General features: G+C 45.7%; 1 protein-coding gene across 9 annotated transcripts in view; it reads right to left on the bottom strand.

Annotated features, from left to right (window-relative positions):
• Window positions 1-18,073, bottom strand: part of IL15 (interleukin 15) — a 65,714-nt gene that overhangs the window by 32,261 nt on the left and 15,380 nt on the right. For 3 of the 9 annotated variants that reach the window (XM_055317119.1, XM_055317118.1, XM_055317123.1), the window contains 2 exons: window positions 12,801-12,834; window positions 12,462-12,583 (listed from right to left, as the gene is read on the bottom strand). The exons of 5 other annotated variants lie outside the window; for them this stretch is intronic. In XM_055317119.1, coding sequence (XP_055173094.1) covers window positions 12,505-12,583; window positions 12,801-12,834 — 113 coding nt within the window. In that variant the 3' untranslated portion in view covers window positions 12,462-12,504. Of the gene's footprint in view, window positions 1-6,658; window positions 6,770-12,461; window positions 12,584-12,800; window positions 12,835-18,073 lie in introns of those variants that run through there. One more of the 9 variants, XM_055317125.1, reaches the window with a different exon arrangement.

Raw genomic sequence — 18,073 nt, 5'->3', positions numbered from 1 at the left:
CTCGGCCTGGGTCTCTGCCTCTCTCTCTCTCTCTCTGTGTGTGTGTGTCTCTCAGGAATAAATAAAGATTTATAAATAAATCTTTAAAAAAATTAAATTTTTAAAATTTTCCCTATTCTATGCTAAGCCTTGGTTATACACTGAGAGGAAAAACAAGCATCAAACTGTATTTATCTTGAGGTCATCAAGGAGCCAAAGCGACGGCTATGAAAACTACTTCCCACTGGGGACCAAGGAAGGTGGGGCGTGACCCACACGACCTCAGGCCCTCAGACCCACAGGCTTTCCCACAGGTGCCCACAGACCCCCTCACCCAGCACCCTGGTCAGCTGCAGCTTTGCCATCACCGGGAGCGCAAACCGCAGCTCAGGGCCACTGTCACCCGCCAGAGCGGCTGACCAACAGGTAAGACGACTGTTGTCCTTGGGTGTGGAAAAGCACTTACAGTCTATCAGCCGTGGGGTGAAAACCCACTCTTTAGGAGGCCGGTGATGGCAGGCCCGGCACAAGGTGCCTTCACCACTGCCCCGTCCCTTCGAGGGGTGTCGCCTCGGGCCACCGACAGGGCCAGCCCACCTCGGGCTGCGTGGGCCACACCAGGGAGCAAGGCCCGCACCCAGGGCTGGAGGCCGCACCACAGGGTCGGCTCCACCTGGCAAGGCCTCCGCGGCCAGGAGCAGAAACCCAGGAAGCCACTAGTGACAAAACGACACGGAGAGACCAACCCAGAGCAGAGGCAGCCCCCCACTCCCAGACCCGGGGGTGAGGCGCCTGACGATGAGCGGCCAGCACACACACTCCTGGGAAATATTCAAGAGCTGAGGCTCCAAGCCGCTACACTTTGGCCCCTTGGTTCTCTAGCAACAAGTCAACTGATCCGACACATACAAATTTTTCAATCACGAGATTTAGAAAGTATGAGTTGCTGATTGCTTGTCAGTGTGTCCCTCAGACTATCACGTGCAACTGTTTAACCTTCCATGTGCCCTGGAGCTGTTCACAACCTCACCTTTCCTGACATAACCTATGAGCTGGTTATTACTACCCGGATTTAAAGAGGGGGAAACAATGGCTGATTAGCTCAGCCAGCTAGTAAGTGTGCCCACAAACCTGAGTCTCCCAGACTCCTCAGGTGGGGCTTATCTTACGCAGCTTTGTATCTCCAGCCCATGCACGGTGGCCGAAATAAAGAAGGTTATTTTTCAAAGGTTGGATGGATGATGCATGGGTAGATAGACGGATGAATGAATCAACGGGTGCTTCATCTGCTATTTTAAATATTTAAGAAAAAAGACATACATGCAGCCCACCCCCAAGCCCAGCCCCTCCAAGGTCTTTCTTTTCCAGGCTCATTTTTGTTTGTTTGTTTTTTGTGTTTGTTTTGTTTTGGTTTTGGTTTTGGTTTTGGTTTGTTTTGTTTTTTTTTTTTTTTTTGGTTATTTTTCACTTGTGTTAGTATCGAGATATTTTATATTCTTGGTTGACAAGATTCTATTGTCAAATTCTATTTCTCAATGTTTCCCTTAAAACTGAGAATTTGAAAGAAACTGAACATAATACTGAGCTTATCTAAAACTACTCTCTGTAATCTGAACTCTGCATCTATAGGAAGGTGATGTTCTTTGTGGACTTCAAAAGTTTATCTGAAATAAAGTTTCACCTTAACCAAAACAAAATAATTTCTAGTCTTGAACACGAAAAAACGGAATCCCTCTAGGAATCTGTTGTGAAATGCAAAATGCCTTGGCTAAACTCACAATCCATAAAATTCAGTTAGAAAATGTACTTACTCCATCGTAATCTACTTGAATTGAAGGAATAGATGGACTCATTAGTTTGGGCTAGATTAGAGGCTTCTTAAAATTGTACTATTGATTTCGGTTAATTTGGATAGAATTAAGAACTCAAACTGCTTTATTAAATTCTTTCTATTATGCAGTTACTTTGGTCAGTTTTAAAAGAATACACTCCCTTCCAATCCCACCATTAAAACATAAATAATCTCAAAGTCTTAAAGCCAAGTGCAGCCGGCTACGATTATTATGCCCCGTTTCATTCCACCAATGAATCACGATGAGAGCATCATAGGCCAAAAGTATCACTGTTCATCTCTGTGACACCTAGTAAGTCAAACATTATTTTGCATTAATTTCCATGAACCTATGGAATCACAAATCCTCTGAAATGGTTACGTTAAGGTCTCGTCAGTATTTTAAAAACATATCTATAGTAATAGATAGAAGTTCTTACAAAGTAACTTTATAGTACACACAAGAAGTAAAACATAATTTTATAAAATTTATTTCTAGGGGAAAATTCTTTTACCTTAAATATTTACATAATTTTATTTTCACTACAATATTCAGTTTTAGTTAGAATATTGTACATAAGGATGTCTGGGTGGCTCGAGCCATTCTCCATCTCCCTCTACCCCTCCCTGCTGCTCATGCTCTCTCCTCTCTCCCTCAAATAAATAAAATCATTGAAAAAAAAAAAGAATACCGTATATACATGGATCCATGCTCACTAATGATTTCTCAAATTATATAGACACTGAAGCTGAAGAAATCTAAATCTCTTAACTCCAACAAATCTGCCAAAGTTCTGTTCTTTTGCAATAAATTATAGCAGGGGTTGGCAAGCCATGCCTTTATGGGGCAAATCAGGTTGCAGCTTGTTTTTGTTCTACATTTTTAACCTTTTTTTAAAAAAAAAATTTAAAACAAGAGTTTAAAACATTTAAAAAGAAGATCCCGCACCGGATTCCACAGCTGGTGCACAAAGACTAAAATATTTCCCATCCGGCCCCTAACACAGAACATTAGTCAGCTCCTGACCAATGGGTATTTGTACCTGAATGGTCCATCGCTATCTCAAACTTAACCTAAAATCAAAAATCTTCTGCTCAGGCCTACAAAAACTCTTACACACTAGAGCAGAGAAAGGAATACTTCCCAACACGCCCTGGCCTCCCGCAAAAAAATTCTCCCTAGACAACACCTTCAGGCACCTGAATTTCCAGATTTTGCATTTAGTTGCCAATAGCAAGTTACCTCCAGTAAGGTCGATCACTTTACCACATTCTTTAGGTTCCACGCCTTTAAATATAGAAAAGAAAGATTTTTTTTTACTACGATTGAAAATATTAAAAGAATCATTGCAAACAAATAATCAAGTACTACTTATCAACCACGATTCTGAGCGATGTGCATATTTTTAACTAATATTTTGTTATGGCAACTTTATAAGGAAGGTAATGCTACTATCATCATTGCAAAGATGAGAAATCTGAGGAACACAGAAATTACATGATTTGCCCAAAGTTACACAGCTGGTAAGTGGCAGCACCACAGCAAGAAACCAGGCAGCCTGGGCTGCGTCCGTGTTTTTACCACTTTCCCACACTCTTAGTTTAGCCAGTGTTTACTCCCGTGTAGAAGGTCCCTACCACCTAGCTTCCCGGGGGCTCCTACCTTGAAAATGAAACTTGATCTAGAGAGAGTTTCTCCCACAGTAGAGAGCGAAAACACCATCTCTGCGTAAACACTAGACAACAGGTGACCCTCGGGATCGGAAAGATGTGATGCAAGTAGATGTTCCAGCCAGGAGAGTAGGAGGACTAAGAGAAACAGAGGCAGAAGGAGACATGGGTGCAATGAGTTCTCCCCCCAGGGGTTGATATTTCGGGGACAGTGAGCGGAAAGTACACTTAGGGGAAGGCTTGGTCCTGCCTCTCTGCTTTGAAATTCCTAATGGAATTTACCAGCGTGTAGGGTGGCCCCATCCAAGAGGCAGTGAAACGGGTCAGGGAAACAGAGGCGAGGATTGGCTAGGCAGGGGAAAGGACCGAGTTAAGACAACCAAGCCTCCACTCTGGAAGGAATTCAGAAGTTTCTGCCAAAACCCACAAGAGAACACAGCAGAGGGGTGAGAAAGAGCCAGCAGTGTGCACGGGAGAGGCAGCAGGGAGATGGCATAAAGGAAGCTGGCCCCAGCAAGACAGAGATGGCTTAAAAGCACGGTCCAGTAAGGTAGACTGAGGCTCAGAGGGTCTGCAGCATCTATCTTTCCGAAGGTCTTTCGTTTTAAAGAAAATCTCTGTCAGGTAGGATATGCGTGTACTTTCCAGCATATGCGGCAAGAAGTATTATCTCTATCACAAAATCAGCCATCTACCAAATTCTACTAAAATTACAAAGCGGTTTAACCACAATTACAAAGTACATGTTCAGAAAAGATGATCATAATCATACATCACGTACGCTTTTCTGATGCACAAGTTCCATCTCTGTAAAGTGAGCTTTACTATTAGCAGTGATGGTAGACAAAGCCTAATGTCCCGTGGAAGAAAAGTTAGCGTCAGGTTAGCTACTTAAATGACCTATTGGATCAGAAAATTAGAATATCGGGGGCAGACCGGGTGGCTCAGCGGTTTAGCGCCGCCTTCGGCCCAGGGGATCGAGTCCCACGTCGGGCTCCCTGCGTGGAGCCTGCTTCTCCCTCTGCCTGTGTCTCTGCTTCTCTCTCTCTCTCTCTCTCTCTCTCTGTGTTCCTCATGAATAAATAAATAAAAATCTTTAAAAAAGAAAATTAGAATTTCTAAAGAGAAATAAATAAGCTTACTCAAGTACATGATGAAAGTGAGCTTCACGCCTACGTACAGGTATGACTAGCCCTCGGTAGATCCGTGTGCATGGCTAACCCTCAAAGTGTTTTGGGAAACCAATACCAAGACAAAATACACACCTCTCCCAATATCACCCACAACAAGAGAACTATAAGAAGTGGACACAATTCCCTAAATGCTTTTTTTTTTAATAATAAATTCCTAAGAAGAGGGACAGAATAATACTGCAGGTGGGCGTGCAGGTGGGGCGCAGGGGTGCATGCACCTGTGGATGTGATGCCCTGGTCCCTGGGGGGGGTGCAGGTGGGCACGTGGTGGGGGGCTTCCCGGGCGCAGGGGTGCATGCATCTGCGGACACAAGGCCCCGGTCCCTGGGGCGGTGCAGGTGGACATGCAGGTGGACACGTGGGGGGTTTCCCCGGGCGCAGGGGTGCATGCACCTGCGGACACAAGGTCCCAGTCCCTGGGGGAGGTGCAGGTGGACACATGGGGAGCTCCCCAGGCGCAGGGGTGCGTGCACCTGCAGACACAAGGCCCCGGTCCCTGGGGGGGTTACAGGTGGACACGTGGGTGGGGCACAGGGGTGCGTGCACCTGTGGACACAAGGTCGCGACCCCTCCCCTCCCTGGGGTCTGCTGGTGGGAGCCGGCGGCAGGTTCGTGGGGCGGGGGCTGAGTGGCAGCCGCCCGAGGGTTCCCACAGCCCTCCCTGCCCAGCCGGCGCCCCCTCGGACCAGGGCTGGGCCTGCAACCCTGGGGCACACCGTGTCCGCATCTGTGTGGGTTCCGCTGCCCCGCCGCTGCCCTTGTCACCGCCCTGGGGCTCCTGGACACGCACCCATGGGCCCTGTACTGCCCCGTCCTCTGGGGCCACAGGGTGGCTTAAGGTTCTTAGGGGCACCAGGGGTCAGGGCTTGGGCAGCGGCCTCAGGCTCAGCCCGTGACCCCGGGGCCCTGGGTTCAAGTCCCGCAGCGCCACCCCCCCACCTCAGGGAGCCTGCTTCTCCCTCTGCCTGGGTCTTGGCCTCTCTCTGGGTTTCTCATGAATAAATAAGTAAAATCTTAAAAAAAAAAAAAAACTCTTAACTGTCAGCGCCAGTGAGGATGTAGTGACACAAGACTCACAAAATGCTGACAAAGGTATAAATTTGTGCATATTTTCTGGAACATGTGTTGAGCACTGTTAAAATATTTTAAATGTCAGACGTCTTAATTCTGCTCCTAGGAAATTTTCCTTAACAAAATTGTCAGAGACCTGGATGGAGAGATACACGTAAGTATTATTTTTAATAACCACAAACTAGTCAAATCATAATGCATTGTGACACATTTTCAATCAGAGTACTATATTTACATTAAAAATAATATTTGCTTTGCTTATATAACGTCATGGGGAAACGTCACCATCTGCTGTTAAGAAAACAAAACTAGGAGGCAAATGTTCAGACACTTTTCTGTCAACTATGTGGAAGAAATAACGGTGCAACGAGTTGTCTCGTTACCTACTTACTAATTACTCACTAATTGCATTGCTGGATCTGATCTTTTCCCCACTTTACCGTTTCCTGTACTCGCACTCTCACTATAACGAGCACATATTACTCTGACAATCAGAAAAAAAAAAATCTAAGAAAAAAAACTAAAAACTTGACCTTAATGGAGTTAAAAGACGGTGACCGGAGGCCACCCACAACCTGTAGGCTGCAGTTCTGACCAAAATAAAAGAGAAGGTTTTGAGTGAAAGCACGCACAAATGAGATCCAATATAACCTAGTCTGTATGCAAATTCAGCTTTCTAAACGCATTTATTCTCAGAATCCAAAAAAGAAAACGAAGATGATGGTAAATACTAGAAGAGAGATCCAGCTCGCACGACGGCAGTGCGGCCCAAAGCTCCTGCGCACGGAGTCGACTCTGCTTCCCAACCTATTACTCAAAATAAACGCTGCCTTCCAAGGGCCATCCTATAGAAACGGCACCGTCCTGGATCCCGGCCACAAGCAACCCCAGTGCTCCTTAAGGGGCAACTTACTGGGTCCCCCTCGGGGGCTCGGAGGTTGAGCGTCTGCCTCCGGCTCAGGTCCTGACCCCGGGGTCCTGAGCTCGAGTCCCGCGTCGGGCTCCCCGCACGGAGCCTGCTTCTCCCTCTGCCTGTGTCTCTGCCTCTCTCTGTGTGTCTCATGAACAAATAAATAAAATCTTAAAAAAAAAAAAAAAAAAGGAAGCATCTTACAACCTTGACCATGCCGGTCGTAAGAGATACATCTTCAATTCCACCTGGCGCGTATTCTTCTCAACCCTCCCTCGCATCGGCCAAGAACAACCATCGCAGGCCCCGCACGAAATAACCACACCGAAAAGCCTCCGTTTTGAAGTGCCCCGAAGGAACTATAACTAAAAATCTAGGACTCAAAGAGAATTAGAAAAACAGAAGGCACATGACACCGTGCTAATGACCTCAAAACAACTGAGGGGAGGTTCCTGTTTGATTTCTTGCATGTTGCAAGGGCGATTTCATTTAAAGAAAATTGCCCAATTTCTTGCCCCAGAGTTGATCATAATGGAGTTTCTAAAAAAAAAAAAAAATAATAATAATAGCGTTTACTAATTTTCATAAATTTCTCGCAGCGACCATAGCATTTACAGAGCTACACTGCTATTGTAAGAAGGTCACAAGCTGTACCCCTCAGCATCCGAGACGTCCTCCTGCTGCTTCTCTGAGCTCTCGGCCGCAGCAGCCCCTAACGTGTGTCTATCCTAGGCTGTCGGGAAGTTGTTTCTTGAGTTTGGGGAATTCTCAATAAAAATTCTAGGAAACCGAGCAGTTTCAAGGAAGCATATGAAGCACGCTCGTCATACTTTTCCTTTCAATTTATATTTCCTTTGGGTGTTTTCTGATGCCGGAGATGACCGCACAAGAGAGGAATCACCGTTTTCCTCCATGGATTTTTTATAGTCTCAATTTTCACAAACACCTTGACTTGCTCCTTTGTCTATCCTGATCTACATACACACGCTACAGAATGTTTTTTTCCTCAAGGAATACACGTAAATTACAACTGAAAGTAAAAATAAAATGCGTTTCCACTTTATGAAAAAGAAGTCCGTTCCTTGGATTTCTGTGGCTTTGTTTCATTTTGAGACTGAGCTTGATTGCACCTTAGTCTCAGTATTTTTGAAAAGTTTCGATGAGTCACCCCAAAACACCGATTTACATCATTCTCTGATTTCCTTACATTGGTGAAACCATTCAGAAAGTGGATGGTTGGATTATATAGACTGTTTGGTTTTAAGCATCTCAGTTCCTCTAAAATTAACCTAATGATATAGAAAAAAGTAAGACACAGAACCTCTTCATCTTATATGGACAAACATGGGCAAACTATGACTCACAGGCCAAACCTCATCCACCACCTGTTTTGTAAATAAAGTTTTATTGGGAGAGAGTCACACCCATCCATGTCTCTGGCAGGAGTAAAGGCAATAAATAGTCTCCATAGATGATTTGGCTCATAAAGGCTAAGATATTTAGTATCTGGCTCTCTTCAGAAAAAAAAAAAAATCTGCCTTCCTCTGTTATGTGCAGTGTTGTCTGTCCTTAGAAAACGCCTTAAACATTTTATGACAAAGAGCATCTTCTTTTATAATCAAGATATTCGTGTTTAAAATTCCGAGGGTGGGACACCTGGGTGGCTTAGTGGTTGAGCATCTGCCTTTGGCTCAGCGCCTGATCCCAGATTCCTGGGGTCAAGTCCCACATTGGGCTCCATGCATGGAGCCTGCTTCTCTTCCCTCTGCCTCTCCTGTGTCTCTCATGAATAAATAAATAAAATCTTTAAAAAAATAAAATAAATAAAATTAAATAAAATAAAATAATAAAATAAAATAAAATATAAATAAAATAAAATAATAAATTAAAAATAAAATAAAATAATAAAATAAATAAATAAAAAATAAAATAAAATAAATAAAAAATAAAATAAAATAATAAAATAAAATAAAATATAAATAAAATAAAATAATAAATTAAAAATAAAATAAAATAATAAAATAAATAAATAAAAAATAAAATAAAATAAAATAAAATAAAATAATAAAATATAAATAAAATAAAATAATAAAATATAAATAAAATAAAATAATAAATAAAAAATAAATAAATTAAAAATAAAATAAAATAAATAAAATAAAATAAATAAAAAATAAAATAAAATAAAAAATTCCAAGGGTGTGTTTTATATATAAAACACGCTAACTGGTTTCCCACATCTTCCGTATTACTAATGACACTATTACATAAGAGAGTCTTTTACTACATGATAGGATTCTTGAAAACTTACTTCTACAACCGCCTACGTGCTACCATTGTCGTCTTTGCTTCCTGCGACAGTAGCAGCATAGCACCTGATGGCATATTGCTTTAAAGAGCCAGGTGGCGATATACAGGAATGCATCCTGCGGGAGTCACAGGTAGGGATTAACAGATCCAAAATTATGTACTGAATAATGCTCCTTTCTTTGCATTTATGTTTATCTCCACACCCGATCACGCCTGGAAGACAGGGAGACTCATCTGGAGAAAGCTTCAGAAGTCCGTGGGAATTTTTTTGGATTAATCTTTCCTAAGATCTTCAGACTCCCCCGTAATTTAACTCCCATCCGTGTTGACTATAGCTACTTCATTTTGGAAGACAAACGATCACACATCGTCTAAAAGAAGCTATAATGTTTCATGCAGTTCTCTAGTGGAAAGTCTTTCATTTCCCCAAAAATAGCACAGAGCAAATGTGATGTCAAAGGTATTTGTGGACTTGATACCAAGTTACTGACCAGCTTCACGGAAGATGCTGAAAAAAGGTCACAAATTCATCTATTCTAACAGTGGAGTCGCAAAGCGTCCAGTCAGATGCTCAGTAGCAAAACACAACATTACAAACATCATATTTTCAAGGCATATGTGATTTTGAAGGGGTTCGAATGTGCCAAACGACTACACCATTACAAAACCCTGAAGGAGGATATTTCCTATTTTTATTTCCTGTTTTTAAAAAAGGTAGTCGGACTCATGCCATTTCTAAAAGTTAAACAGTATAATTCCTATTTTATAAAATAAGAAACATCTAAACCAAAATTCAGTATGGCCCAGGATCCACGGGATATTTAGGTCAATAACAAAATTATCTATATGATCTTATTTCGGACTCTCACCGATTTAATAGTAGTTTCATATAATTCTAAACCCAAAAAAGCGTAGCCATTCGATATCTATGCCCACACGCTGGAATCTTCCTGAATGATCTAAAATATTTATTCAAAACCTATCATGTATAAGGTCTTCATAACTGGTTTTGATCCTTAAGGAACTTGCCAACCGGTGAAGGGAAACCTCAAACAACTAACTGATGCTCTCAGTGTTTGAAGAGAAAAATAGAGAAAGGCCCGTGTTAAAACACATTGTGAGGCAATTAATTCTCAAGACAGGAAGAGGATGAGGGATCAGGGAAGACTTGGGTGAGAAGGTCACATCTGAGGAGTAGTGTTCCTCTAGCAAAGCGCACGCCGCTCGCAGAGGCTCAGCATCCAGGAAGGTGGATGAGGAATGCAGGATATTTTAAGAGGATTTTGAACGTGGCTTTACTGTTGCCCTGGAATTGGTGAACAGAACACAATGTTGGGGATAAAGGAGCACTAAGCCGCCCCATATTCTAGAGAGAGACTCATAGCAAGTCCCGACCCCGCTCCACAGCCAACTCAGAGGCAGGCAAGCCCTTACGACTTCTACTTCCTCCAAACCACCAAACGTCACCCCAAGAACCCCCCCTAAGTCCATATACAGAAGACAAAAACACCAGGAAGGAAGAGAAAGGCACTGGCTAGAGACAGCAGCCAGGAGCATGATGCGAAATGCTACGGGACAATACGTAAAAGAGGCTGCGCTACAGACTGAGCTGCTTCCCCCCAAATTCTTCTGTTGAAGCCCTAACCCCACTGCGATGGTGTCTGGAGATGAGGCTTTGGAGATGTGATTAGGGTTGAATGAGGTCGTAAGGGTGGGGGCCCCAGGACGGGATTAGAGTCCCTATAAGAAGAGACACCGGAGACCTTATTGTCCCCTCTCTCTCCAGCATTTCAGGACACGGCAAGAGGGCAGCCGTTTGCACGCCAGGAGGAATTCACGCGGGGGAAGCGAACAGCTGCCCCCCTGACCTTGGACTTCTCGGCCTCCAGGAGCCCAGGGAGGCTATTTTGTCATGAGAGGAGGCTGGCATCTCGTCTCCCGGGTAGACATCCTATCAGCTCAAGGGACTGCTGCTTTGCCGCTAAGCCCACCCGACCAAAGGGGGAAAAAGATAATGAGAAAAGCATCAGATGCTATCTGCGGTGTTGGGTTCAGCAAGGCTATGGATCAAAGCTGGCCTCTTTGCAAGGGGACTCAGATAGTGGGGCCTGGTGGTCCATCCCACCCCCGACGCAGAGGGGGCGGAGGGGGAGGGGGTAGGGGGAGGTTAGGCCCAGGCACGCGGAGGGCCAACGGCGGGACCACCGTACGGGGGAAGAACTCACACGCGTCCCACAGAAATGCCCCACTTTGGAACGCGCCCACACAGGGGCGGGGGGCATCATCAGTGATGAGCTACTATCGGCCAGAAAGAGAAGCAACGACCAACAGAGAATGATCTCAAATCCGAAGACATCCGGCCCCTTTGCCCTACGTTCCCCCTCGGTCCCAAGTTCCATCAAGTGAAAACCAGAAGGAGGCTGGCGGCCACGGAAGCTCGAAGGCACCCCCTTCCCCTCCTGGTCCCACGGCTCTAATGTGAACCGGAGGAACAGATGAAGGGGAGCCTGGGCTTTGGACGGACCCCACAGTCGAATCGTCGGGAGTAACCAGCGTGGTACAGGATCTGACGCTGCGCAGCGTGAATCACTGCAAGAGGATTACAAGGGGGGCGGCTCCAGGAACATTTAAGAATCGCCAGAAACACAACTTCGACACCATCCGTTATGGAGGAAAGAGAGTCCATGACTGGTCAGAAGAGATGGATTTGTTCTGGGTCTATTTCAGGCAAATTCCTATCTCCATCATTTTCTCCCACCGTCTAACACTATCTTCTCTACCTTTTTTTAAATTTTTTTATGAATTTATTTTTTATTGGTGTTCAATCTGCCGACATATAGAATAACACCCAGTGCTCATCCCGTCAAGTGCCCGTCACCCAGTCACCGCCACCACCCCCCACCTTATTCCCTTGCAAATCCCCCTTTTCAACACTCTCTCACCTGATCCATTGTTCGTATGCAAAAATAACAAAGAATTCTTATTAAACTTTGTGTCGAAGGGAAAGATTAAAGTTTTTGCGAAGAACGTTCAATTTAAAAGTTGTTCTTGGACGCAGCCATCAATCTTAGCACGTTTTGGGGGGTTCTTTTTACCTTTTTCGTCTCGACCCAGGCGTCCTGTTCATGTACCAGCCAAGCCCCTCACCCTGGTTTTACTCCCACTACACTGGTCTGTCTCCTCCAGCATCTCCTCACTGCTTTGAGATTTCTTTTCTGAAATGTTTTCCCATCCTCTCCACGCGGCTCCATCGAGTGTTCCAGGCACACCTAAGAGAGGCCCATCCTTAGACTCTTTTCCGTTCCTGGTCAGGAAATAGGCTTCCTTGACAGCCAGGACAAGCCAGGAATTCTGACCGGAGAGGAGAATGAATTTAGCAAAGATGCGAGAAGGCACAGGATGGACCCATCTGGGGACGCCCCTGAGAAGCCGCTACGGCTTTTTTTGCTACACCTGTTGACCCCGGAGCTTCAAAAGCGAGGATGGAAAGGAGCACCTAGAAGCGCGGCGCGCGGCTGCTGGGACTCCTGATCCTTGTCTCATCCTTGACCTATTGGCGACGCCACGGACCAAGGTTTCCCAGCTGGGGAGAGTTCAAGCGGCTTCTCCGGGGAAGATCTAGGAAGAGGGAACCAAGAGATTTAAAACACAAAAGAGACTAACTCAGCTCTGTGCCCTTGTGCCCCAAGAATCTGCCCGAGGTTGAGTGACGTCCTCCTAGAAACGGGCCCTGCCGTCCCTCCTCCGTGGCCGCCCAGCGGGATTCCCGGGGGTGAGGGCTGACCTGGCCCGTCGCTGCCCCCGCGGGGCCACATACATGTTCGGGAAAACGCACCTTGGACCGTGGAGCTCAATCCGTGCATATTTAACTAGAATTAGAAACAAAGAAAGTGGGGCAGTCCCAAGGGCTTCCAGCTGGGCCTCCGCGCATCAGAGAAAGGAGTCGGGTCACCAAGGAACCCCGCGACTTGCTCTGAACAGCAGGGCTCTTGACATTCCCAGGAAGGAGCCGGGAAGCGGGGGCACCCGGTCCCCCGTGGGCAGCTCCAGGGGGGTGTCTCCCAGCACAGGCCCACAGCACCACCCGGGGCCCGGCTGCCTCTGTGGAGCAGGGACATCGCACTGGCCCCGTCAGGTGTCCCCCCCCTCCCCGGGAACACACCCAGCGGGCCTCCCGCGTGTGCACTTCTAGCTCAGGGGCTGCTCCCCGGGAACCCGGCCACCCAAACCGTCGGTTCTGGTGCTTGAGAAAATCGGACGTCGGGAAACACTCGGCCTATCCTGACATGCGTGACCGCAAGGTCTCTATTACCCCGACAGGGTGCGTTACGGACCCGCAAGGAATCCCCAGGTTACAGGAGGCTATTCAGCCAGAGAACCCTCTTTTTATACCGAACACCCCCCAAGACTGTGGGATAAGCTCTGGGAAACACGAATGCAACTCCCTCCGGCTCACATTAGAATATAATTGCCAAACTTACTCATGTCTCTACGTCCTGTAATAGCAAAAGACCAGAAAGAACTTAAATGTCCACGGAGGGCTGCTCAAACAAATGGTGATATGGTCACACAACGGGATACTGTGCATCCGCAGGAGGAAACGAGAAGGTCTGCAAGTACCAGTAGGACCAAGTATCCAAAATATGTTTTTTACGCGCAAGGAGAGAGTTTACTCAACAGTGCAGATTTGGTTTTGTTTTTTTTTTTAAAGACGACCCCATGTTTGTTTTGCACAAACTAGTTACAAAGGTATGAACTGGGAAATGATGACAGTGGTTGTTTCCATAAAAGGGAATTAAAATCAAGTTGGTCCCCTCTGAATTTGAAACCACGGGAAGAGGTTGCCTTTTGAAAAAAATTAAAAAGGAAGTAATTTACTCTTTCAGAGTAGTTTGAATCAATATTTGGATATCCAATAACATGAAATAGGATTTTGCAAATATGAATAAAGGTGAATTTTTTTAATATTGAAAAAAAAGAAAAAAATTGAAATATTAGAAATTAAAAGCAAAACACTGCCAAGTTTCAATAGCAGATATTTAGATACATCGTCTAATTATATATGAAAAGATTCTGGAAATAAAATGTATAAGATCTCTACAAAGTTAAAAAAAAATCTCTACAAAGTTACTTGGATTATGAGCTCCTCGAAGACTATGCCTTCCCAGTTATTTATTTGTGATGGCCAACGCGCAGCAGAAGGCCTGGACCAGAGGAGGCAGTCAATAATTTGTTTTTTAATTGAAACCTGTCGTTTCCATATAGCAACAGATTTAAAATAGCCCTTTTTTCCTTCCTTTTTTAATACTAAACGAAAAAAAAAATTTAATGTAGGATCTGGAAACTCTAGAAATTAAGGAAGAAGAGCACGTTCTTTTAATACATCTTCCTGGTTTTTGTTTTTTTTTTTTTTTTTTTTTTTTCTGTGATTATAGTGAGTGACACCTAAAGAGGATCCGGATCTAATGCACAGTCCAATGCAGTAGCCACTAGGGTCCCACCCCTCCCACAGGCCCCGCAGGAGGGGGACTCATTCACATCCTTACCCTCTAGGTCAGTGTTAGTAAAGGACCAGCTTAGGGGCGCCCGGGGGGCTCAGTCAGGTGGGCGTCTGCCCTCAGCTCAGGTCCTGATCTTGGGTCCTGGGATCGAATCCTGCATCCAGCTCCCTGTGCAGCAGGGAGCCTGCTTCTCCCTCTCCGTCTGCCTCTTCCTGGGCTCCTGCTCTCTCTTGCTCACTCTCTCTGTCTCAAATAAATAAAATCTTAAAGTGCCAGTTTACAGTGCTTTCGTCTTCAGGAAACACTTTTTTTTCCTTAAAGATTTTATTTATTTATTCATGAGACACAGAGAGAGAGGCAGAGACCCAGGCAGAGGGAGAAGCAGCCCCCCCCGCGGCCGGTGACCCATGCCCACCTGCCACAGGCCGGGGGACAGCCCGCCACCGTGCCTCTCGCGGCCGCCAAGGGCCACCTGCCGGGAGGAGCAACAGCGGGGGACACGGCGGGGCCCGGCAGGCGCTCGCCACCAATCCCTTCCAGACCAGGGAGGTGAGGTCACCGCAACACCCACGAATACCTTGTCATGAAGTCAAGGACAAGCAGCAGCAGCCCCTGGAAGGCGGGGCGGCTCCTTGACATTCCACGCGTGTGCCCGTCGGCCGCGTGGGTCTGGGTGCCCTGTCCCCGCCGAGTCGCCGGGCTGTGGCCACCCTTCCCCAGCCTCCCCTGGCCCATGAGGCCTCGGCACCCCCACCCAGCACCCGCCCCACTAGGAGGCCGTGGAGCCAACACGCCGGCGGGGAGGCTTGCCACCCCTTCTTTCTTTCTGACCTTTGCTTTTTCATTTCTCTCTGTTTTTGATCAACCCTTCCACGCTCCTCAGCTTTTGTGCAAAGAGAAATCGGGTCGGGGAGACCTCATCAGACACTCAGGGCGCCCCGTCCCTTCTGTGTGATTGCACGTACGTGGCAGCGCCGAAAATCTGGCCCTTTCCCGTTGGGTGCATTTGTATAGAACACCCCAAGTGGCTGCTTTTTTCTAGTCAAAAACGTTACATTTCTTTTGAAGTTTCCCCCCCCTCCGAGGGGCTTACGATGGGTGGCCGTCTTTCTGCACCAGAGCCGTCCCTACATAACAGAGACTGTCCTACTAACTCAAATGACCAAATTAGTAGTCAGAAGGTTTGACAAACATGGAACAGGAGCAAATGAAACTGAAAACTCTTTTTAAAAATATATATATCTTAAGATTTTATCTATTTATTCCTGAGAGATACAGAGGGAGAGGCAGAGACCCAGGCAGAGGGAGAAGCAGGCTCCATGCGGGGAGCCTAATGCGGGACTCAATCCCGGGACCCCGGGGTCATGCCCTGGGCCGAAGGCAGACACTCCACCGCTGAGCCGCCCAGGTGCTATGAGAAGGCTTGTAGAATATATCATCTGGGATAGAAAATAATCTCCCTTTGGCTACAGGCCATAGCCCTCTAGGGAACTACCATTAACTGTGCCACTACCATGTGCTCGGCCCACAGACATCCACTTCTATAGACACACAAGGCCTCTCTGCACCTGTTGTGTAAACCATAGCAAGGACGTTCACAATCCTTTCTCTTCCAGGACACCCTGCAGGCTACCATCTTCACAAAACGTCACAATTTCCAAAAATACGGTTTACGCAACACTGAGATGAAAGGCTCCTTGAGGAACTCTGGAGCCTCCTTAATCCTACCAAAACCACAGAATGGCCTCAAAGCCCAGAGAACCAGGTGCAGCTCCTGGTGCCGTCTTTAGACAGCGATGGGACCTTAGCAAGGTACATGGTGTCTCTTAACCTCTTTCTTTATCTTTAAAATAAAGAAACCAGAGTAGACGGCGTCCAAAGTCCTTCCCAGCGTCTAAGTACATCTATTACGGTCACAGGTAGCTTATCAGCATCAACCTCAGCCACGTTATATTAATCATCAGGACCATCCGATTTGACACCTGAGGGATTTCCTCTGCTCTAACCGTCTTAGTTTCCCAGAAAGAAATGAAGTCCAGAGAAATTAAATGTATTGTCCGGTTTTACACCCAGAGGTAAAGCTGGGGTTCACCGTGTGTCACCTTGGGTTCCCAGTTTAAGCCTCCACTAGTAGCTCATTCACTAACAGGGAGCGCACGGCGCGCGCCAGGCACTGGGCTGCCTCTCCCTATTAGTTTCAGTTTCAAAACAGGTCAATGAAATGGCAGTATTAGTGGAACTTGAATGGTTTTGATTTCACATCTCCGCTCCAACCATCCTACACCAACACTAGCACCGCCAGCAAACGGCTGCAATAATGCAATGGCCTTCACTCTCCGTACTTCCAAATAGTGACTTTCTGGGTCAGAACCACTAAAGTCAACATGTCACCCATAACGACTCTGTGTCACCCTAACCCACTGCAGCCCAGCTGATAACTTCTCTACCTTGGAGGAAGCCAGAAGCTTCACCATCTGCTTTCCCCTGTGGCTAAGCCATCACACTCTTGCTTTGGGATCTCTGTCCAATGTGGTTTGATGATAATAATGGTAAATATTGTCATATATCTACATGTCTACTGTTTCTTGGATGATTCACTTGGAGAAAGGAGAAAAATTAATCCCACATGGTTCCAAGTTAAATGAAGAACCTGTAAGAACAACGAGCTTTTTCTTTGGAAATCTGCCCTGTAGGTTCCAGACAAATAAAAAGGTTTGTCAAATGCCAATCCGTGCTCCGGAGCTAATGCCCGAACTATAAAAAACCCATTGGGAGACAGAAGGAAATTGTATCTTGGTTTGGAAGACCAGAGTTGAACAGTCAGGGGCCAGAAGTAGAGGATGAGATGAGGAAGAAGGTTCTAGTTGTTATACCCTGTTTTCTCCTCTATTTTCCTTCAAAGGTAGGTTTAGGAGATGTTTGTTTAACTGCACGTATTAACCTCGACTGGCACTTTCTGGCTGCATCTGGATTGCATTGCAGATGCATCATCTGGCTGCATCTGCATACCCTCGACCCAAGTAATTGCTCTTCAAATCACTTCTGCAAGACAGACAGGTACCTAGAACAGGGACTGGGAAAGATCCTTGGAGAACAAGGTATTGGAATCGTAGAGAGTTAGAGAGTCGTCAAATCCAGAACAGGCTCTTCAGTTGAGGACGTAAGCTACAGTCAAGGGTTTTGGCTCGAGGCTGATAATACCTGTCAATGATGACCTCCATTAATGGAGGAGAAGTCTACAGGGAAGAGTATAGAGTCGGGTCTCTATAAAGTCAAAACTGAAAAAAAGTAGGCCAAGTGGGAAAAGACAAATGGAACAGATAAAACAAGAATTAAAAAAAAATAAATACTTGGTAGAACAGAAGAAGGATTTTGAAAATATGAAGACATAACTGGGTATAATAAATATAAAAAAAAACCCACAAGTGATACAAGCAAAGATTTAAGTAGATACCCTGAACGTCAGAATGAGCACTGCTAGAAAGCGGCGGTATCCTACAAGGTATTAGGAACAAACACTTAGACGGGGAAAATAAAGGAAGAATGAAGGGTAGATGGAAGTTGAAAATAGTAATTTCAACTCTGTCTACTTGCAGTCTGAAAAAAA

Source organism: Nyctereutes procyonoides, unplaced genomic scaffold, assembly GCF_905146905.1.
Source record: "Nyctereutes procyonoides isolate TBG_1078 unplaced genomic scaffold, NYPRO_anot_genome, whole genome shotgun sequence".
Lineage (NCBI taxonomy): Eukaryota > Metazoa > Chordata > Mammalia > Carnivora > Canidae > Nyctereutes > Nyctereutes procyonoides.
The sequence above is the reverse complement of the archived record's forward strand: the minus strand, read 5'-3'. Positions and strand labels throughout refer to the sequence as shown.